Source organism: Lissotriton helveticus, chromosome 3_1 (assembly GCF_964261635.1).
Source record: "Lissotriton helveticus chromosome 3_1, aLisHel1.1, whole genome shotgun sequence".
Lineage (NCBI taxonomy): Eukaryota > Metazoa > Chordata > Amphibia > Caudata > Salamandridae > Lissotriton > Lissotriton helveticus.
This window is the reverse complement of record NC_136061.1, coordinates 2,108,104,702-2,108,128,703: the sequence shown is the minus strand read 5'-3', so window position 1 is coordinate 2,108,128,703 and position 24,002 is coordinate 2,108,104,702. Positions and strand designations below refer to the sequence as shown.

Sequence of the window (24,002 nt, the reverse complement as noted above, 5' to 3'; positions counted from 1 at the left end):
AAATCTGAGCGATGATTCGGTCAGTCAGGTTTTCGAGACCGCCTATACAGTGGTAGAGGGAGCTAGGCAACCAAACCAGCAGGGATGACTGAATGAAATTAAGCTTGGAATACGACTGCAAACATCGAAGCCATCTTGTAGTAGTAATAAAGAGTCTAAAATAGACGCCTGTAAATGTTAGAGTGCTCTTCGGGATGAACGCAAAATATTTTTTTTCCATAGGAAAAACATTATTGCTCCAAGATATATGTGATACTCCTTTGAAACGGAAGGTAGAAACGTCTTGTGCACACTCTATTTCGCATATTGGTGCAACAGATCGATGTCTCGTGTTATGTCTTCATCCAATCGATTACAATGGGCCAGCTCCGTGGTCGAATAGATTTGTGCAACGCATGCTCTGCTTTTCACGTATAGGCTGATAGGGATGCTCTTCACCCCTACGGTGCCACCAGATCCACTCTAGCCATCCTTGAAATCGTTGAGTATTTCTATTGGTTAAGGTTAGCGTGACGCGGCTAGCTGGCAGCCAATCCGTTCTTGCCACACTCTGGGTCCGGGTGTGAGTGCTGATACTTCCGGTGAATTCGGGCCGCTGCTTTCCCTCTTCTGCAGAGTCCAGAGCTGAGGAAGCGGCGGAGCTGCAGTGACAGGACCCGCGCCCCCCTAGCCTGCTGAGTCGTTCAACATGGCCCGCTTCGCCCTTCTACTCCCATCTGCCTTCGCCCTGTTGTTTTTCGGCGTCGCCTCAGCTTCTGACGTGCTCGAGTTCACCGATGACAACTTCGAGTCTGAAACCAAGCAGCGCAGCCTCATCCTGGTGGAATTCTACGCTCCCTGGTGAGGAAGAGCAGTGTGTTGGGGGTGGTGAAGGGTCGAGATGGGGGTGCTGGTCTGGGGGTTCCCCTTCCTAGCAGCTCGTGACAGGTGTAGGCTAGGTACACTTCAACTGAACCACCACCACACCCGAAATTTTGAAGCAAAGTTCAGTGGCGTTCACCGGATATTTAGCGACGTAGAGTAATCTGAGAATCCAGGTGAGCGGGAGAAAATAACTTCATCTGGGAGTGCAGTTAAGAGCCTTTGAAGTGCCTGGATTTTCGAAAGAGACGTCGGGCGAAAGTGCCTCTATGTGAGAGTCAAAAGCCCAATGATGTGAAGCGAGTGGCACCCTTCAGACGAGCATGACGGTGTCGCTCCAGTGATGGGCAGAGAAACGGCACTTATTTTTATATTGATCCATGTGTACATGGATCAATATAATATAGTACATGTATGATGAAAAAAGTGCATGACAATGTTTGTAAGGTCGCTAACCATATCTATAACAACTTATAAAGCACATATGAACGTGAACGTTTCAGCAGGGATGCGGTGGCCCTGCCTAGGAAGCTTGATTTAGTCAGTCTGTCACATGGAGTGGATTTGCGATGCAACTGGGGCATGTAGTATTAACGCCGAGAACTACAGGAGCTTCAACTGAATGGGCATGGAAGAGCCCAGAGTGATGGGACCCGCAGAGAGATATGGGTATTCTGTGGTACTGGAGAAGAACCTTCAATATGGGGCAAAGGCGGGCTTGCATTAAAAGTTACTAAAAAGCGTATGGTAAGGGCTCATGTAAGGGACGCGTGAAATACGAGGATGGGGTGAGCAGCGTGGTTTAAAGGAGAGGATCGTGTAGAGGAAGAGTTCTATGTCTTGTCTTGACCGCTAAGAACTACAGAAAGCCCGCTTGCCCTTGCAACAAGGCCGCATAATGTAGTCGCGGATAGGCTATGCCAAGTGAGGCTCAAGCAGTACATTTCACCCTAAGCCAAAGTGCCCATTAGCCATAATCTTGCTGTTGGGTTTCGCCTTGGGTGCTTCTTCTATGCAGGGGACCCACAAAACTGAATCGGCGACAGTCAATAGAAATCATCCTGCAACATTGCATTATGTGCTCAGATGTATGTTTATTTAGTTGTAGACTATTCTCTTCAGCATAGCATTCAGCTGTGGAACAAACGGAGCGCTTAAATTGAAGTGCTTTTATTTATTCATGTCGTTGGAAGGCCTTTTGTTGCAAGTGGACCGATCCTTATTGCGCTTTTACTACTATTCGGACCAGGCCATTTTCTGAATTTCCTGAAATCGGGCTTTGCTCTAGATGACGTGCGGCCGCTGATTAAAAACTGACAGGAGTTAACACTTTCCTTGTTTAACACTTTCTTGGCGTGTTTAATTCCTAGTGTTTGAGTGTTACAGTTTATTATTTCAGCAAGTCATGTCTAAAGCACGAGCTTCTTGATTTCTCAACTGCAATGAAGCAACCGTACATCAGTATCCAAAGGGTACGTTGCATACCGGAACAAGTCGACTTTCATTTCTACCGTCAGTTATTGCACCACACCGAGGCCTGTCTCCTTTGAAATTATGCCACGTTTTTATTGAGGCATGCTATTTGTAGTAGATTCTTGAGTCATGTGCTTTTGTCAGTTTGTAGTTTAAGTTGCTCGCAAGAACCAACCTCCCATCCCTTTCCGTGTTGCTAATTAAATGGATTGGAATGCTGGGTGAGGTGTAAGTGTGGGTGGTGTCTGTTTCTCATTGGCTGCCAGATGTTTTGTGGCTCCGTGTGATTGGCTTTTTAAAAGGTACCGATTTAGGTTTTGATGCACATAGTATGTGCTAAGGCGCACGGAACGTATTTTTTCGTCATTGCCAATAAACTGAAAAGCAGCAGTATTCATTAGTTAACACAAACGTTCATTTTCTATAATTGACGGCCAGTTATTGAAGCGGTCACACGTGGACAGCGATGCTTCATTTGTCCATGGCCTGCGTTCGATGTTGCCACATTGAAGTGTCATGTGGTTCCCTGGTATATTTGTTTTTTCAGATCCCAGTCCAAGTCTTTCTTTTCCTCCCAACACTATTTTTATATATTTTTGGAGTTGTAGGCAGTGGTGCTGCACGGATAGAACGTAGGCAATTCATACAGTCATTCCTCAGGTGCCGGCCTTTGATCTACAGGCCAAATTAGTTGCGAAGAGACCGTGATAATTTTTGTTATCTTTCTGTAGAAAATTCGCGTTCACACTTGACACAAAGGAAAAATTGTGAAGCACTTATCAGTACCAAAACAGTTATGCAAGAAACACTACTCATTAAAAATCCAACTCCAATTTATAAAAAAAAATCTTCTATAGATACATCTTTAAATGAACACCAAACCTCCCAAAATTACATGAAGGGAACCCGAGTTAGATTTTTGCAAAGTTTTTATAAGTCATTGCATTTCTCTCCAAAAATGTCTTAGTTTGCACAGTTACTGCTTTTCACTCTTGGCAGTAGTCTCAGGGGCAAAGTCAAAGTTTCAGATTGAATGCAATATAACTGTTTTCCTGTGCAGGCACGAGGTTTGTTCCGGTCAAGAATTTACCGGTGCACTTAGTCGATGAGGAAAATATTCAGAAAAGTTTAAGTCCTCTGCAGTTTGGGGCCGGTGTTTGGTTTGACGTCAGCGGACAGGTGAAGTCCAGTGATTCGGTGAAAGCCTTGGTTCTTGGTGATGCTAGAGGCTAACCAAGAACCAGCAATTGTCGGTAGTCTATGAGCTTTGGACTCTGTGCACAAAAAATTATCATTTTGCCGTAAGACGTCAAGGTGCAGTTCTGTGGAGAGAAATAGCACACTCTAGCACCAGACATGGGCCTAAGACTTGAGGCACCTCTGTCTCACAGGCTACACCAGTTGATTCCAGAGCTAAACCAGAAGCTACTGGTCAGCTGGGCACTTGTCAGGTGAAGGCTTCTTTAGATATTATGTCCCTGAAGCTTAACAGGATGCTAGCCAACTAACCCTTGGAGTCCAGTCACTGGTCCTTGGCACAAGTGGGAGCAGGTCCAGCTCTTGGGGTCTCTCGCCATGAAGTTGACAGTTGGAGCAGCCTATTCTCTTTTGTAAGTCCGTTGTTGCCTTCTTACGGAGGTTTATAGTTTTAGAAGGTGCATTCGTTCTGTGATTTCTGGGTCAAGCAGTGTTCAAACACCTGAAGCCAGGGATGACACTTTTATACCAATTTTGAAGTTGTGGGTGGGAGCGTTCCTAGCTACAATTTCCACGAAGCGACCCTCCTTAAATAATTTCCTGCGGAGTTGGCACTAAATAATCCCACAGTGCTTCTTTGTCCAAATCGAGAATTCTATGGCCCTTCTTCCCTGGGTCAGAGCTATGGGCACACCCCCGGAGATGTGTCCAGTATAATTAGCCTTACCCCCCTCCCCCGAAAACCTATTCTGTAACTGGTTTTCCCTCTCTGGAGGAGATGTCAGTCTGTGTACTTATCTCTAGTAAAAGAGAGGGACCCAAAGACCAAAGGGGTAGGGTATCAAAGGACAAATGTCAAAACAGGATTTCCCCTTTGGGTAAAATTCTATAGGATCTATACTTGCATACACAACATTAAATTCAAAGAGGAACAAAGAGTAAAATATAAAAATAACTTCATAGAAAATGTACAATTTATTCAAGCATATATTAAAAACACAATATACATTATTAATTGATAAAAACGATACACATAAATAAATAAATATATAGTAATACAACTTAAAAACACAAGAGTGGGACACAGAAGTAAGGAATACATGGTTTCTATTATAATGAGGCAAATACATTAGTCAAAAACGCAATCACACTCTAACACATATGTAGTTTTCGTAGTTAGGGTTGTTGTTTCATAGACTTAGCGTATTGCAACTCAAAAATTGCATTAATACGCCTGCCTTCTCTGCTGGAGGTCACACCTTCTCACTTCAATAGTCCCCTGGTTCCCCTTTCCTAGGTGTGCTTCATACGTAGCAGAAGAGCGGCAGGCTCTCTGATGAAAACTGCTGTAGTTATTTAGAAGCCGCTAATCTCACCTTGGGACATTAAGTTGGATTTAATGTAACAATTTTATGCCTTGGAGTACTATGTCTGGTCGCCCCGAAATGAAGTTGGCCTGTAATGCGTGGGCTAGTGTAACTCCATGCTAGCCAAAGGGACTACCAGCCTGGCTACAGTGAAAATAACAATTTCGAGTGTTCACTGTCCATACATGTCAATTATAAAAGGAAACTGTCCTTTTTTAATATTTTGCACCCTGCCATGTGTGCAACCAAGGCCTTCCCTAGTGTTGACATTTATATGTTAAAAGAAATGTTTTGACGTGGCAAAAAGTTGAGTTTGCCATATGGGGTGGCAGTTTAAAAGTTGCCCAACTAGGCTGCAGTGGCACACCTAGAGCCATATTTTCACCTGTTCACTGTATTGTGTGTGTGTGTGTCTTGTAAAGCGCACTGCTACCCGCACCGCAGGCCTCGTAGCGCTATAGACCGCTGGGGAACCCGTCCTGGCTTTCCCTGTGAGATAGTCCCTCCTGGGAGTCTCCAATGTGAAACCAGGCATACCCGGCGTTTGTGAGGGGCCGTTGTGGAGATGAGGCAAGCTTAATGCCCAGAGTTGCCGAGTGTGATCCCTGGTTAGAGTAGGCACCGAGGCGAGAATTATCGAGTCCGCTGATCCTGGTCCAAGACCCTGCCGCGTCGGGAATCGAACCCTGGTCCCAGGCCGTTCTCTGCTCTCGGGTCTGCCGCCTCTAACCAGTGAGCCACACCACTCCACTGTAGTGGTTATGTTAATTTTATTTATATAGCGCGTTAATGCACAGTGGCGTCTTAAGCGCTGATTGTTTTAGATTGCGGGTGTGATCACGACGGCTGGCCGAGTTACCATGACTTAAACAACTAGGTCTTTACAGCTTTCCTGAAATATAAAAGGTTGGGTTCATTTTTAATGGTTAAGGGGAGTGTTCCATATTTTGGTTGCTTCCATCAGTGATCTTTCCACCCCATCTAGTTTTCTTAAATGTGGGCTGTATCAGTAAGTTAGCCGAGGCCAAACAAAGTTTCCTAGCTGAAACATACTGCCTGAAGCTATGGTTCAGAAAGGCTGGGCCCAGGTTGTGAATTGCCTTACAAGTTAGGCAGTGTACCTTAAAGGTTATTGTTTAATGGGGCGCCAGTGTAGTTCTTTTAGCCTTTGAGCAATGTTTAGCGATTCTTAGTAGGAGTCTTGCTGCAGCATTCTGTAGTACCTGGAGTATATTCTAGTTGTATTTTGGAGTTATCAGAAGCAAACAGTTTAAATAGTCTATTTTGGAGAGGACTAATGCTGTAACTAGTTTCCTTTTCAGGCTGGCCAGTATAAAAGGTAGGAATTTCTTAATTATTCTGAGGATATTAAAAGGTGAGGAAGTCGCAGCTTTTACTTGTTTTGTGAAGTTGAGGTTTGAATCTATAACCACTCCTAAGTTTCGGGCTTTATCTGGGGGGTAGACTGGACCCATAGTGTTTGGCCATACATCAGGGCCCCAAAACTGTAATTCAGGCCCAAACAGCAGCACCTCCATTTTCTCCCCCAGAGTTTAACTTAAGGTAGTTTCACTCCATCCAGCTATGGAAGGCTATCATGCAGGTCTGGAATCTATTTCCAGTACTCCCATCGTTTTTCTCTATGGAGACGACAATTTGAGTGTCGTCAGCATAGGATGTGAGTGAAAAACCAAAATTCCTTATCCGTTTTGCTAGAGGAGAGACCTAAATAATAACAAGCATTTGCAATGCAATAGGTCTCGCATTATTAAAGTTAGAGCTATTGGCATTGTAGATGGCAATGCCTTTTATTTATGTTTTTGTTTTTAAACATTGACAATGCTAATAGCTTAGCCCCTTCGCTAAGCTATTGTTTCTTCGGTGTAGAAACTTTACAACCCTCTCCCAAAATGACCCTGATGTTAACTCATTCCTCATTCTCTTTAAGTTGGGTACTTCACGCACAGGCTGACATTTGATCGCACATCAGCCATATTACTTTCATCTCCTACTTGTTAAGAGGGCCCGGAGATAAGACTGTGATTGCAGAGCATAAAAGGTCAATACAAATGTTAACCCTAGAGATTGGAAAAGATGCCAAGTATTTGCAATGTCTAATTCCAGGTCACGTAGGATAGTTACAATTAAGCCAACTAAATAAAACCATTCTACTCTGAGCTTTGGAAAGGTGTCTGGCAGGTTATTACTCAACTTTTTATATGTGAGGAATATCGCTTTGGGGAGCAGAGGCCCATCCAGCAAACGGTCCTCCAGTGGGGAGGACTCCGGTATGTCTTTAAGGGTGCAAAACGCAGCCTGAAATGCGTGTCTTATTTGCAAATATCTGTTTATTTCTCCCTGAGCCAGGAGGTATAGGCTCTGAAGGTCTCCAAATGTAAGTACTGAACCCTTTTTAACCAGGTCCTTCATTGCTGAGATACCTATGAGGTCCCATTTGTCGAACCCAGGCTGATAACACAGCATGCCCAGCTTGTGTGTATATCATAGCGGCGTTGTTCTAGAGAGGATGCCCGCCCATCCCAGATGAGAATTAGCTATGTGTCATATTTCTAGTGTATGTTGGGTGGGTCCAAAGAATTTCCTTTTATTCTTCCTATCACTGGAGTATAAGGCCCCTAGGTAACCGGAGTGATCATTTTGAAACCTGTCGAGATCGTATGCCGGGTCATCAGGGGGGTGATATAGCCAGTGGTTAATAAAGAAGTAGGAATTTAAGTATGTCCAAACACAAGGAAACCTCACTTTCAAAGCAGTTTTTCTTCCTAAAGAAAAGATAGTACGTTATAACTGCACAAGCTTTTAGGACTGCCCAAGAGATCCAGATTAGAAGCTATATAGTGAGTAGCCAGACCATATATACTAAGAAACTCAGTTCAAAGTCCATGATGTGTGTTAAAGAGCCCTGTGAGGTTACCTCAAATCTGGTGTAATATAATCAAATATGTTCCTTCCCCACGGGTACCCAGCTTGCACCACATCTCTCAGAGTGAATAGGTTGGGTAATATACAAATGTGTATTTGTTTATGTTGAATAATGTTAGCAAACATTACTGCAGTGAAGTCCAATGCCACTACCGTGCTAATAAGACCTTTATCAAGTTATATGCACGTTTAGACTCTCAGGCACAAACAAGGAAGTGGCCAGAACGTAATAGGAAGAGTGGGTGAAAAAGAAAATATCTAAAAATGCAACCCCCCCCACCCGTTCAAGTTCAATTAAAGGTGAGTCGGTTAATCAGGCTTCTGAGATCATGGAGGTGGCAATACCTGCTTGGTCGCACAATCTTTCATGCACGCAAAGTCAATGAAATGAGTAGTAGTTTGCACTGAATAATACTTTCATATATGTTTATGCCTGAATACAGTACTCACAAAAGTACACAGGCCACTCTAAAGAAAGTTAGAAACTGCAAATTCTCAAATAATCCACTTCCAATGCCCTGCTCAAAAATCTCAGAGATAAAATTGATGGAACTAGGGGATAACATGCACTGTAGTATCGAACGATTTCACTTGCCAACAACTCTGTGCGGGAGGGGGGGGGAGACAAGAAGACTTGCTCGGTTACCAAATCAACATGCTTACTCTCATTAAATTCCTCGCCATAAAAAAATACACCGATTTTGGTTCGAACCCCGTCTCCACATAAAGATATGGGAATCAGTTCCCCCTTTACTGCTCTCCTGTAGTGTTCTCTCCTCTTAAAGCTGAAATAATGTAATACAGGTACTGTTCCACGAGTCATCTGCATCGGTAATAGACAAGAAAATCGATTCTTTCGCATGCATCCCACATACAACTTTCTCCCCATTTTGCAAGCATCTAAATTTGCTTACCCCCTCCTTCCCAGCCAATACAAAACGCAGGCGATAGTAATCGCAATAAATACGGCATTGCACATAGTTCTGCCAACATTACACGTTGGCGCTTTTCTCTTTAGCATTAGGATTACGATGGGACGTGCCACGTCAGTAACAGGTAACTGTCCTTATAGTGACAGCTCAAAAATAGTGCACAGAAAACTGTGGCTCCTCCCAGCAGCTTGTCCAGTACCCTGATTCCCCTTCTCTAGACGCAGCCAGTTTGAAGGAACATGCTGAACCAGTTTACATTAGTGAGCCCTCAATATATTTGGCTGCATTCTGGAACTTGTGGTTCTACGCAGACATCCATGTACACACTGTCGCTTCTCTTCCATTACTATACAGACCTTCATGAACGCATCCTTGTCAAAACACAAACTCTCCGGCGCCAGAGGAAGGCCCAAGCTCTTCTTCTCCATGGCTTGTCAAGGCTCGGCGCTGACAGCTGTTTAGGTACAGATTAAGTACTTCCGACAACTGAAGAGTGAGCGCTGGACAGAGATGTCCATACACATGACAACAACGATCCTGGCGACGTCATACGCACAGAACAGAGTCTGAGAGCGTCGAACGTGAACTATACCAGGACGCCTCCCTCTCCTATCGCATTGGATCACTGCGCGTGCGCACGCCCTGTGCTTTAAAGGGACAGCACGACGGATGAGCTGCGCTCGCTAAACAGGCTTCTAAAAAAGCAACGAGCATGCGCATCCTGAAAACGGAAGTTCGGGAGCGTCACGCCTGTCTTGGGGCGGGACTTCCGTTTTCCTCAAAGCCCGCGCCCACGGAGTTGATGCCCCGCGGTGGCTGCAGAAGTCAGGACGGAGTGGCGGCGATGCGGTGAGTAAGCTCTAGTTGTAAGGGGGGTGGCGTGTGTATGCGTGCGTGTCTGTGTGTGTGCAGGGGGTTGGGAGGCGGCAGCGTCTGTGTGTGCGTGCAGAGGGGTGGGGGCTGTCTGTGTCTGTGTGTGTGTGCAGGGGCTGGGAGTTCGTCTGCGCAAGCGCGGCTCAGACGCGCGCTCCCGCGGTCAAAACTGAGACTGCAAAAGCGCTCGTCTGAGTCGTGTCCACTCTCCTGAATACGGGCCACATTAGGTCTGTAGCAGACTCTCAATGCTCACGCATTGAGAGTAGTCTGCTCGACCTAAAAAGGGTGGGGCTCAGTGAGGATCCATGTGGAACTCCACAAGGCAGGGAGAAAGAGTGAGGTGAAGTTTTCTAATTTCACTACTTGTTCTCGATCTGCTAAGTAAGATTTTAGCAGGCTCCATACCTGTCCTGTGATTCCACATGTCTTTAGGCGGTTAAGTAGTAGGTAATGGTGGACTGTGTCATAAGCCTCTGAGAGATCTAGCAAGATAAGGGCAGCTCATTTTCCCAGATCTAAAACCTGCCTGATCTCTTCAGTTTCCTTGAGCAATGCTGTCTCTGTGCTGTGGCCTGTCCGGAAGTCAAACTGTATTTTCTAAGAGTTTATTTGTCTCAACATAGGAGACCAATTGTTAGTTCAAGAACTTTTCTGCTATTTTCATAGGTAGTGGAAGATTGGTCTGTAATTGCTTGGATCCTTTTGATCAAGGGAAGCTTTTTTTAAGAGCGGGATTACAACTGCTTTTTTTCCAGATTTTAGGAAACATTACAGGCTCACATATTTTGGAACATAGACGTTAGTTTGGGTGCAGTGGTTTCCGCTGCTAATTTTATTATATTATGTGGACATGGATCCTTTGGCGATCATGAGGTGGCACTTTTTAGTAACTTTATAATGTATTATGTTTACGGTGGACTACATTTAATCAGAGGCTTGGTTAAATTAATATCATAATCTCCGTGTGTTCCAAGTGTTGGTGCTATGCTTGGTCGTCTGGAAAGTTTTTGTGAATTTTTTCTACTTTTTCGAAGAAGAAATCTGCTAGCGCGTTACAGAAGGGCTGATTGGCATTTGTATTTGTGGTGTTTTGATGCAAAAAAGCTCTTTGGTTGAGTCTTAAGCGCTTTCAATCATATTGTTGAAATAAGCTATTTTGGCTTTTGCTATCCTGTCCCTGTATACTGCTGTTAACTGTTTGTATTCTTTTTCTTTCTCCTTATGAGACTCCATTTTCTTTCCTGTTTTCCACAGTCTTGCTTACGTTTTCTTAATTCTTGGAAACCAAGGGGCTGATGGAATTTGGCTTTTGTGTCTTATCATTTTGATAGGTGCAACTTGGTTGCAGCTGTCTCTAGTCATTTACTATATTGTTCGGCTGCGGTCTCTGCGTCACTTCCCATCTCTACCCTAATCTGTTAATTAAATGGTCCTCTTTCACATTTCACCAGTTTCTTGACTGGTGGTAGGTGTTGTTTTTCGCTGTGTTTTGGAAGTAGCAAGTCAAAGAATATTGCTTTGTGATCGGTTCAGGTTACCTGGATAGTGTTTATATAGACTAGGTTGGAATTGTTTGTAAAAATCCCGTCTAGCGTGTGTCCTGCTTGATGGGTTGGTTCAGGAACAATTTCCTCCAGGCCAAACGCAGAGAGAGTTTGTAGGATTAAGTTGTGACACAGTGAGTGCTGGAGTCCAATCGTGACCTTTTAACTTACTAGCCCTGAGTACACTTTGTACCATTAAATTTATGGACTTGTAGAAGTAAGGTAAATCTGCCAATCTGGGATCAGCCAAACATACATACACTTTTGACGGGTCAAAGCACATGCACTGGGACCTGGTCACCATGACCCGGTGCATTTAGATTAAAAAAATCAAGCAGCCTTGTTCCAAAGATTTTGGGGGTTGACCATACAAAGAGGCACTTTCTTACAACACTACAAGGAAAAGCACTTCCTCTTTCTTCATGGGAAAGCTAGCCCGTTTACTCTTAGTAGTCTTGTTTCTGGGCAATTCCTTTCAAAGAAAGCAAAACATGTATATAATGTTTTCTTTTTTCAGTCACAACATATTTTGTTAAGATTCATGCCACAGCAAGCCCCAAGGGGACCACATTTACATACAAATACATTGCCATGTATCAGCACAATTTTAACAATATAAGAGCAAAACAGTTGAACATAATACCTTATCGGAATCATTTTGCTTCAATCCCTGGCGGCAGCCCCCACACCCGAATGCCAGACTATACAACATTAAACAAAAAAAAAACAGTTGATGGACGAAATGCAGAACAAATCAAAACATTCACCCCCAGTCGAGATATATACAACATTAAACAAAAAAAAAACAGTTGATGGACGAAATGCAGAACAAATCAAAACATTCACCCCCAGTCGAGATATGGATTAAATCAATCAATCTTTTGCTCACCATGCCACCCCAGTTTAGACCTGGCCATATGCAATCAGTCTTGACCTTGTGCCTCATGGCCTGGCAGTTCAGGCTGGACTGTTCCCAATGGGCACAGGGTCAAGACTGATTTGCATGTGGCTGGGTTCAAACTGGAATGGCATGGGGAGCAAAAAAACAATGGATTTAGGCCTAGATCTATGTACTGAGGTGAATGCAAGACATTGTTCTGCATTCTGCCCATCAAAAGTTCTTTTTGCATTTGTCACCCCGAGTGGGACGGGTATGCCCAGACGTGGGTCCCGTGCTCTCCATGCCACTGGAGTCAAGCTATCCTGGCTGATGAAGGGTAAAACCTCGAAACCGGTCCTAGGGTGCCTGTTTCCAGTCCAGGGAGGACCTGGCCTGGCAGTTCGGGCTGGACTGTTCCCAATGGGCACAGGGTCAAGACTGATTTGCATATGGCTGGGTTCAAACTGCAATGGCATGGGGAGCAAAACAATGATGGTTTTAGGCCCGGATCTGTATAATGGGTTGAATGCAAGACATTATTGTGAATTCTGTCCATCAATAGTTCTTTTTGCAGACTATACAACATGTCATGCATCACCACCATGAGACCGAACCGCCTCATCAAGGGTTTGAGCCAGCGATGGCACATGGGTAAGGCCCCAATCTGCCCATCGCTTCCAAATTGTAAAAGGTTTTAGAGCATCCTTTGGCTCGTTTAACTGGTATCTCCAACCCCATACCTCTTATCCAGCTGCCCACAAGTGGCGGCGTCTCGGGCCTTCATAATCTGGCTATGTCTTACTTGGCAAGTGTAAGACCCAGTAAAAGGAGATGGCATTGGTATCTATTTCTCTCCCAATCCCTTCTGGGTTATGTGGCAAGGTCAATTTAGGGAGCATCCACCCCAGGACCACCGTAAGGCAGGCAATCGCCCCCCTCCAGAACCTATCTAGGATGGTACAGCTCCATACAGTTTGTAGGAAACTGACTTCAGCAATGCCACAGCGCAAGCGTGTCGTAGAAGCCACCAACCCAGCCTTCCGAAGCCTGTGGCGTGTCTGGTAGGCCCGATGCAAGTATTTGAAATGAGTTAATCGTATGCATGATGAGACCGCTGCTCCACTGTGGTACTCCATGGCCTCTGCCCAGTCATAATTGTATATGGGGCCCAGGTCAGATTGCAATGCCGCCCTGAGGGCATCAAGTGTGGAGGCATTATTCATGACATGCGATTGATATATTTTTGACATTTTATGATCACCCAGATCCCCCGTCAGAATTTGCCCATAAAGTGGTTAAATTTGGGGAGGGTCTTGAGGTCGGAAATGTGTGGGAGAAATGCAGGAATTTGCAGAATTGACTACGTGGCATAGAGTATCCTTACTACAGATCCTGAAACTACTAAAGAGCGCAACTCCTCATAAAGTCCCCTAGAGAAGAAATCCCAATCTGATCCAAACCTCAAACCCTGAAGATTGATTAGTTGAGGTAGATGTTTATTGGGCCATAATGGGTCATCTCTGCAACATACCACCAATCATTGAGCACCTGAAACTGGGAAGCTGCATGATAGGATTGAATACCTGCTGCTGCAATGTCCTCACAATACGTAGAGTGAAAGCCTGTTCGTAGTGCCACCAAGATGCTCCACTTCCCCACAGGAATTGGCCTAGAATAGAATTGACCTGTCGGAACCATGATGGGGGAATCTGGTATGGATGGTTTTGCAGTTGGTAAAGTAAACTAGGGAGAGACACCATTTTAATTATAGCGGAACGCCCATACAGGGACAGCCGCATTACCGACCAAGATCAAATCTTTACCGTGTATCGTAGGGACCAGATTACGTACCCAGGACACCTCTTGTGTATCTGACAAAAAGACTCCCAGATATCTCAGACCTTCGTTTGTCAGTGGCATGTCCTTTGCCCATCAGCTAATGCCACGCATCCCCACTTAGCGGCCATATACTGGATTTACTGACTGAGAAAGTGGCTCTATATATACTGGACAATAAGGCAGTACAGTGTGTATAGGGTCCACCAACCCCAAAGGTATAATGGAGGTTAAAGTCAGAACTGACCCTACTCTACAAAGTGGTAGCTTGCTCGAGCAGTAAGGCAGTACCAGAGGACAGTGTAAAGCATTTGTTGTACACACTCAGTCAGCAAAAGGTTTCACACACTCAAGAACTGAACTCCAGGCCAATTGTTATATCCTCAGATGTAGTTGTTTTATTTTTAGAACCAACAGTTATAAAAATATACTTTTCAAGGTACAAGTACTCTCAGGTAAATAGTTTTGCTGAGGGGCAATGAGTCTGTACACACAATAATTACAGGATAGCTAATTAGCAATACAGTTCTGAAACACACTCTAACATTGAGCTCAATGGGTTTTTCATAGGAAGGTACAGTTGATTACTTTAAGGATTACTTTGGTAGTTCCAGGACTGGATCTTAGATTCAGTCCTGGGCTCTAAGCTGAAACCAGATTAGCAAAAACGTTTTAGTTACTGTGATGAATTTTCCTGAATATAAAGCGGTTTAAGTTCACACTTAGAAACTTTTCAAGGTAATTCTGACAATGTTATTCAACGGGGAGGAAATTCAGGTTACAGGTAAAGTTCGATCGTGTTTTTTTTGTAACCCAGCACTAGTCTCCTAGGGCCAGCACTGGGTACTTAACTCAAAACAGTTGGGTAATTGCGTTTCAGTATTTTGTACGATTTCTAAAGAATATTTGCAGTTTTCCAAAGTAGACACTTAGAAGAAATTTCATAGAAAAGCAGACATTGGGTTCCTATGGAGAAAATACAGGTTACTAGTAAACCCACTAGGGATTACTTTTGTGGTTCAGTACCGGGCTAAAAGGTACAGTACTGGCTTCTCTTCTGATCACAGGTGAGTATTTTCGAATTTGGACTTTGGCTGATTTTATGGGAGTATTTTCAGTTTTCAAAACTTCACACTTACAAAATTTTCGAGTCAAAATGGGTCAATATTATCCAATGGCAGGTAAGTGAATTACCGGTTTCCAGGTGAGTACTTGGTTGATGAAGTTAGGGTTCTGGGCGTAGACTCAGGGGTCCCCCAGGGTCAGGTGAGTACAGTTAGTTCAGTCCCAGCGGCGCAGGGGCGGCCGGGTGCAGAGGTAGGCAGGCCCAATGTTATCCAATGAGGGAAAGGGGCTTTCGGTTGGGGGCTTCTGGCGAGCTGGGCTCCTGGTCACTTGCTCAAGGCAAGGGGTAAGTAAGATAGGACAGAGGTCACAGCCAGCGGCATTCGGGCGGCTGGGTGCAGTGTGCTTTTGAGTCGTCCGGTGCTCAATGTTATCCAATGAGGATCTTGAAAAGGGAACAAAGGCTGCAGGCTCGGGGACGGTGACTCTCCAGGGGTGACCAGCACTTCGAGAGGTAAGTTGGGATCTTGGAGCACAGGTAGGTACCCCAAAGGGAGGCACAGGGGGCTGCGGGGCGCCGGGTGCAGGGGTCTCTTTGGGGGTCGGAAAAGCTTACCCTCGGCTGGCCGCTGTTCGGGTGGCCCCTGGTTCTGAGTCTGCAGGCGTCGGCTGGTTCGTCGAGGAGTGTCTTTGGGCACTGGACTTCAGGTCCCAGTCGCCGGGGGGACGTCCTCATGGTCTTGGTTCGGGTTGGCCCGACCCGGGCTCGGCTGGTGCAGAGAGGACTGGTTCGGAGCTTCCTGGTGAGCACCAGGTGGGTTGTTGCAGCAGAACCTCTGCTGATGGGAGTCCCAATCATCGAGAGGGTCAAGGCAGGCAGGTCCTCTGGGTGTCCCAAGGTTGCTGTCCACGGAGGTTGCTGGGATTAGGCAGGAGCAGGTTCCACGATCAACAGGCTGGTAGGGCTGGGGCCAAGTCAGTGGTTGTTGTCCTGTTGTTAGCAGCTGCGCTTCGGATCTTCTTCTTGATCTTCTTTCTTCTTTTGATACCGGGATCTGAGGAAGGAAGGTTCAGGGAGCCCCTAAATATTAAATTTAGGGACGTTACAGGTAGGGCAAGGGCAGGGACCATTGGGTCCCTGTCCTGGGGCGAGGACACCCCCTAGCCTGCTCCTCTCCTGGGGGAGGAGGGCAGGAGCCTAACTGGGATTGGGTAGGGCTCCCTGATTACAATATGGCCGGAGCCCGGGGTCGTGCTTCCTCGCCTCCTCCACCTCAGGGGTGGAGTTGGCAAAGGTTGGCTCACCCTCCTTCCTGATGTAGTTTTTCCCGCCAGTCTTCCCGCCAGAGTGGGGGTAGAACAGGTGGGGGCCAGTTGCTGGGTACAGCAAATGGTCTGGAGAAACACTGAGACGGTATGCCTTTGAAGCTTCCCCCTGTCCATCCTGGGGGAGGAGACCTATCACCTCCCACAGGATGTGCATTGTTGCAGGCCCAGGAGAGCGGGGGGTTCTCCACCCAGGGGTCCAGCAACATGTCTGCGGTGTAGCAGCCTCTGCAGACACTCAGCGCAGGCGTGGATTGTAGGTTCGTGTTTGGTACCAAACTTGTCAGTCTTCAGTGTAGCCACTATGGTGCTGTGGAGTTCGTAATGACAACCTCCCAGCACCATGTACTCTTAAATGGCATCACTGCACTTACAGTGCCCTGGAAATTGAAAATAAGAATAAAAAGATAAATAGTAGCACAACAAAAATGTGTTATGAATGATTAAGGTGCGGAGCACCAAGTGAACAGTGCACGATTAGGTGGGTCCAAAAACCCATCATAACTACCTTATATGACACAGGATTGACTACCCTGATTAATCGCTGCACCATTAGACAAACAAGAATAATTGTATCAAAAATACCGGAGTGCTCCCCACGCCCTTCATTTTTCATATACACAGGGATGTGTGCCATGTCGACTCTGGGACCTGGAATTCTGGGACCTGGTCTATGGGTATCCGTAAAAAAGAATATGACATCTGCATATAAGGCAATGCAGTCGGACAGATTTGTAGTAAATTCAAAGCCGTGGATCAAGGGATCTATAAGAACCCATGTGGCCAACGGCTATATGGCAAGTGCAAACAAGAGATGAGGGCAAACCTGTTGAGCACTGTGTCCAGTGAGGAAGAGACACTGCTGACGCCAAATAAGTATAAAGCAATCTAATGTATGTCAGGAAGCGAGGGCCAAAATTCAGGTATTTTTAAAAGTATGAAGAGATTATCCAACTGACCGAATAAAGCACCTTCTTGATGTCTAACAGCTGGCCGGATGGTTTAAATGAATGACAACAGCGATAGCATTATGGTCCAGTCTGATGTTGCGTGTTGCCCGGCGGGGCATGAAGCCTGCTTGAGCTAGGTGTACCATGTCTGATAAGTGGGGCTGCAGTCGATAAGCAAGGGCTTTAGCCAGCAACTTCGCTTCTACGTTAAAATGGGATATCTGACGCTATGAGGCTTGACATTCTGGGGGGTGTACTGGTTTGAAGAAGACAACTGTTTCAGTATGTCTCTGTTCCGGGAGCAGGCGAGCAGCCTGGAATGCCGCTTGAACAATTGCTAGGTATTGTGTGCCTAGCTGGGATACGTACGCCTTATAACACTCGGTTGGGAATCTGTTTCGACTCTGCGCCTTTCCAGGCCGCATCTCCAGGAGTGCCGTCGCCAATTCCTCCAGCGTTAGAAGGGCCTCCAAGGACTACGATGCTCCTACTGACAGAACCTTTGGGGGCATATCTTTAAAGAAATGCTCAATCTGAGAGGCACCCAACACCTCTTTCGGGAGTACATGGGGTCTGATAGAAATTGGCGAAGCTGCTGGATCAGTGAGCAGGGTGCCGTTCATATCACAGACCCCAGGGAGTTGGGCTGGCATTGCTACCTGTCGGCACAGTCTATGTAGGAGCCTCCCTGACTTGTCACCCCATTGGTAGATTCTACTTTGCATGGCCAGCCATACACATGTGCCTCCTCCATCAGTTCCCCATGGTATTGCTGCTGGGTAAGACCCAATTACCGAAACGCCATAGTCCCTCCACCCTCTTGTCCCTGTTTCTCCAGCTCAAGAATGTGGGCTTCCAATTAAATTAAGTTGTCAGCATCACCGGTGCTCCGCAGCATAGAAACTGATAACCCCTCTAATAGTGTGCTTCATAGCCTCCCGTAGCGTATCTACAATGGGGGCCGTTGCATCATTCAGAGAAAAGTATTAATTTAAAGCCTAATGGATATGGGTTTGATAAGACTGATCTTATAGATACCATGGGAAAAGCCTTCTTCGGAATGGGGATCGGGACAGACCAACCAGGAGTTAGATGGCTATCGAGTAGTGATCCGAGAGTCCTCTGGGCAGGATAGAGGCCTCAGATACTCTGTGCACATCGCTCTGTGGAAGAAACCTAATCAAGCCTGGAGAAGTATTCATGCACTGGGGTGTAGAAGGTAAAACCCACCTCCCTGGTGTGGTGAGCCCTCCATGTATCCACCCATCCCACCAAATCAGCCAGAGACGTTAGCTGGGAATCTTGAGCCACCTTCACAACCCCCAATGCTTAAAATACAATACACTCACTTTGTATAAATTGATGTCTGATTTGTTTGTTTCTTAGTTACCTGTTTTGGTATTTTAACACTTTTTTTTCTTTGATTAAGCCTGACTGCTCTGTGCCACAGCTACCCAGGACTGATCTAGAGGCTTTATTAAAGAAACCTAACTGGATCTAAAAAATATTGACATTACATGGGAAGGTCTCACATCCACACCACATAATCCACTTTCCTACATTGGGTTCCCCTTGTTGAATTTCTGTCATTATGGTGTCATTTTCTTTGCACTTTGCCTCCAAGTTAAGCCTTTCTCTGCCATAGCTATGAGGGGGTTCAGCTCAGGATATTTTAGCAACTTTAGTGGTTCACCCTAACAAGGATTGTGAATATTACTTGAGGTGTGCTCTCCCCCCGCCCCCAGACAAATAACCTAATTTCTCACAATTCAGCTCTTTGGGACAGTCTGGGTTTTCTATTCATGCAAACGTATCACACAGCATACAGCCATTACAACAAAAACACATATTCATAAAACAAGCCTCATCTATTGACTTTGCCAATGTTTGTTGCGGAGTAATCCTGTATGTGAATGAGTACAAGGTAAATTACGATTCCGTAAAACGAAGTAGTGGGATTGATGCATTAATCCTTTTTTTTTTTTTTTTTTTTCTCCCAGGTGTGGTCACTGCAAACGTCTTGCACCAGAATATGAGTCTGCTGCAACAAGATTAAAAGGAACGGTATCGCTTGCTAAGGTCAGATTTTAATATTTGGTCAATATCCAGTCATCTAGATCTTCTAATGTCTTTAAAACTGTGGGGATCGTTATATATAAATGCTAGTTTGAATTGTCCAAGTACGGGATAGCTCCAGCTATAGAATCCTTGCTTAAACCATTCACTTAAGATGGTCTGGCCCCCGTAAAATTATTTAAGTCTTAAGAATTTTTTTCTGTTTTATCAGGTTGACTGCACAGCAAACTCAAACATATGTAACAAATTTGGAGTCAGTGGCTATCCTACATTAAAAATGTTCCGTGATGGGGAGGAGTCTGGTGCTTATGATGGGCCCAGAACGGCTGGTAAGTGACAATGAAACCTTTTTTGGGGGCTCTTTGTGCTCATACTTAATATTCCAGAATGAAGTTTCCTTAATCCCAGCTTAAAATGTAGTTAGTTGGTGTCACGCAAGTTCTCCTGTTCCTGTGGCCGACATGGCAAAAATGGAACTTCTGAAATTAGGATGGACTTGCCAAAATATTTTTGGGCTAAGTAATTACTGAACACAAAAATGTAGATTTTTAAAAAATGTTTGCCATGTACACTTTCTACAACCAAATCGGATGTGTCTGAAGCTCCCACTCAACACCCAAAACAATTGTAGTTGGCACCCTTTTGTAGTTGAGACTAACTCAATTGTGTTCACCTTTAGTAGCGCGTTTGGTATTTCTTTACTTCAGAGGACACGTTTGCTACCAGCCCCTTGAATTGCAATGCATGAAAGTCCTTTAAGCTATTTCATTTTTGTTTTTAAAGATGGATTGTCATCTAGAAAAGAAGTTTTAAAAATAGAGGTATTTTGTTTGTTTATAATTATTGAAAACATTTTTTGGGTCGAAATAAATGGTATATTTTCCAAATTTTTACAATGTTTTTTTCAGTGCTGTTGTATTCAATATGTTTGTTGTAGTGATTTCCCTTTTGGACCCACTTTGGTTCTCCCCCAAGTTTCATATTTTAGACGTGTTAAACTGACTTAATTTTTCAATTTTTTTTTTGCATGCTATTGTTCTTGGAATACACGTTGTTTGTTTTTCACCAGTCTTTCTAATTATGTAGTCTGAACGTGTAGTAGTACAAGGTTGGAGGCTACAAAAGAAGATGGTACACTGTTATGATGTTTGCTCGAGCACAGCACCTGGTATCTAGACCCAACATTGTGCCACAGCTGTATTTCTAACGCAGTGGTATTTATTATATTAAAGTGCTCTGTCCCATTGTGGGTTGGAGAGGAGCGTTTCGGCTGTGATGACTGTTCTGTAACATCTGCTGTATTCCACATGCAGACCTGCATAATATACAGGTATGGGGGTTAAGGCGATTCTCTGAGATCACACCGACCTCACCATGCTCTCAGAGCAGAGGTAGATTTAGATAGAGAAATAGTTTTAACATGGTTGGAATATTCATGCTCTTCACCATGTTCATAATGCTGGTTACATTATTTTGCTTCATTTGCCTAATAATCGCAGCAAGAACACGATAAGTGTCAAATGAATTGTAAACTTTCCTCATGTCTTTCTTGTGTTTACCCTGAGTGTGCATGGGTGAAGAATGAAAGGCGTAAGATCTGTTTCCACGATTCCCTTGGAGTTCAGAGTGCCATTTCGAGGTTGCCTGAACCACTTGTTACTTGGGGAAGGTTAGGAGTTCAGGTGAGGCACTGTGAACCTGTCCGGAATTGGACATGTGGGTTTGTAAGGAGTAGATGGGCACAGTCCCAATATCCATCTTCCAAAATATCGTCCTCTTCACCATAGTAGGATCCTTATAACATGGTTAGTGCTATGTTAGCATAGTTTTTAACTTGCGTTCCTTGACTCAACAACAGGTCTCCACTTTGTTGTAAAAGCTAGCGTTGAATTATAGCATTTAAATGTACGTTTTTACCTCTACAGATGGCATTGTCAGCACTCTCAAGAAACTAGCTGGTCCAGCATCGGTGGATCTAAGGTCTGTGGAAGAATTTGAGAAATTTGTTGGAGATAAAGATGCTTCTGTGATAGGTGAGTAGATCGGGGCTGTGGCTGTTTCTGGCATAGTGACATGCTGAGTATAGTGTATTAAAGAACTTATTTAAACAAATTAATCTTGTGGGAATTATTTGAGCAAGAATAATCTTGAGTATTTGCTATTCATGCTGGAACATTTATTGTTTCCTTTCAAATGTCACCGTGGTTGGGCTTCTCTCGCAAAGTAAATACAACTGCAAGCCTTACATATAGCTATCTGATCAGTGAGGTTAAATGTCGTTTACACTAAGTTCTAGTGTTATTTTTTCTGTCCAAACTCATCTCTAGTGAGGTTCGAGTGAACAGATCAAATATTTTAGTAGCCTTGTTTCTGAAAAGCTTTCTCTTATGTTTGCTTGCTGCTGGTTTTTGCTTTGTTTTATTTTTGTGAGTCTGTATTTTTTATGAAGGATCATTTCCCTTCTGAACGACCTACTTTTTCCAAGGCATGAAAATGATTGCAAGTCAAATGTTTAGACAAGCCTGTCTTTAGAATGTAGGTTTTGTCAGTGTGCTTAAGATGTTTCTCTTCCTTTAGGTTTCTTCCGAGAATTGTATGGTTCAGATCATTCAGAGTACTTGAAAGCAGCCAACACTCTGAGGGATAACTACCGTTTTGCTCATACAGACGAGGATGATCTAGTAAAGAAATATGAACCTGATGGCAAGTAAGTACTGACATTACATATTCCATTGAAACATGAGTCATTACTCATTGCAATACATTCTGTTATTTGCTTTACCAGAAGTTGGCAGTATATCGTTCATAGTTTTTAATATATGGCAATTGTTCTAAATGAGTACATTTTCAACAAGTGATTTGTAATCATTTCTTCGTGTAGGAGAATCCAAGTTACTGCCATATTAAATGTGCTTGGTTTCCCTAGTCTTGAACCCTTGTCATTCAATGAGCTTCGATTGTAAAACAAATAGCTGTCAATATGCCCTTGTCCCTGTGTATCTTATTAGACAACCCTTTTCTTTGTGCGAAAAGCAGTTTTCCTGCCACATTGCTATCCATTGTCCTTACAATGTGTTCTTGACTAAATGTAGCTAGGACGTGTGGAGAATGTTTTTACGCAAGGCCTATCATGATTCATATTCCATACCATTAGTATTTGAATAGATATTCTAGCTAAAAGTGTTTGAGTTTCAGTAGGCCCTTTCTAATTATGTACTTTTCTGTGAGCTGCAAGTTTGCTTGCTTACTTGGGACTACAGGTGTAAAGTTAGTTGGATTTACAGGACTAGATTGAACCCCTGTGTAACAACTTTAGCAGGGTATATAAACTGGGTTAAAGGTTTGTCAAATTTGAACTTCGGAGTATGACTTACTTTCACTGCAGTCTATGATGCTTAGGGGTGAAGATGCCCACATAATAAAAGCCTGGACCACTTGGGAAATTACAGGAGTGATGGTGGTAATCATGAAACTACATTTCTCAAGAGTCTTTTTCAGGTACCCTTAATGTTTTCCTATGTGTTTCAGATTAGTTACCATCTTAGTGAAAGGTACTGTGAGCAATTGCAGTTGTTTATATGTGGGGGAATCAACCGATCTTGAAGATACAGTTTAAATCGTTCCAGTTGGGAGTTTTAGATGGCTCTTCCTCATAATGTTTGTGTGTACATGGCGGTTTTCTATTGCATGCAGTGTTATTTCCCACCTCGCAGACAGATCTGTGGGAAAAGGGTGAGTCTATTTTGTTCATGTGGCATGGATGTGGTATTCCCTGTAAAAGTCTGTGTACTGCATTCAATTTGGAAGCATATCTTGGTAGAGTGCAGTGATACGGTAGCATCATTCAAAAACATGGTGGGGGTTACTTTTCTTTAGATTGTGAAGATACATTTTACACCTGCAGCACAACCTTTTGCTATAATTCAAATGTAATTTAAGAGCCGGCAGGTGGCAACACGGATGTCTATGTATAATACAAACCTAAGTCACTCTACATGAGTCTGTCTTAACCTAGGAAAAGGAACTACCAGTCTAAAGTGCCGTGTTATTTTATAGTATGCATGTCGCCCTGCAGTACGAACATTGTCTGGAAAAGGAAATATAACAAGCACTTGAGTTAAAGGTATGACACAGCCTGAGGGGAAAATAAGATTAGCCTGAGTGTGGTGGAAGCTGCATAGCCGTCATTGAGATCTTAACCCGTCATACACAAGAAAAAAAAACATTTTCAAGGGAGACCAGGGAGGGAGAAATAAAATTTGTTTTGCTAACAACTTTGGCTCCAGCTGACACATCTTCTCTAAATTTGCACCAAACTTAACAAAAGAAGCCCACCTTTGTTTAATCATCCGCCATCTCCTGCTGATTGATCGGGGAGATTAGGTGTTAGTTTCAGAAAACTTGTATAGATATTTAGATCAGAATGCACTTCAAGTTGGAAGGCTTCCAAATATTTAAACCGTGGCGTGTAGTGGCTGCCATATTTGGATCTCACTTGATGCCTCTTGACTACTATGAAGTCCTTAGACATCCTACAGGAAAATGTTCTGGGGACACCGGAGAATAAAGCACACACCCCACCTAGGGGTATGACTGAGATGACTTCCCAGGTGGAGCGGGCCTGCAAGGTGTGGGCAAAGGCACATCCCAATGTTTATTGAACACCTCTAAAAGTA

At 44.2% G+C, this 24,002-nt stretch overlaps 1 protein-coding gene across 1 annotated transcript in view; it reads left to right on the top strand.

The window, feature by feature from the left end:
- Positions 1–502: 502 nt before the first annotated feature.
- PDIA3 (protein disulfide isomerase family A member 3) overlaps positions 503–24,002 on the top strand; it is a 94,185-nt gene continuing 70,685 nt past the window's right edge. Inside the window, exons 1-5 of the mRNA XM_078683283.1 lie at positions 503–840; positions 19,251–19,329; positions 19,538–19,655; positions 21,252–21,359; positions 21,904–22,033. Coding sequence (XP_078539409.1) covers positions 689–840; positions 19,251–19,329; positions 19,538–19,655; positions 21,252–21,359; positions 21,904–22,033 — 587 coding nt within the window. The 5' untranslated portion in view covers positions 503–688. The remainder of the gene's footprint in view (positions 841–19,250; positions 19,330–19,537; positions 19,656–21,251; positions 21,360–21,903; positions 22,034–24,002) is intronic.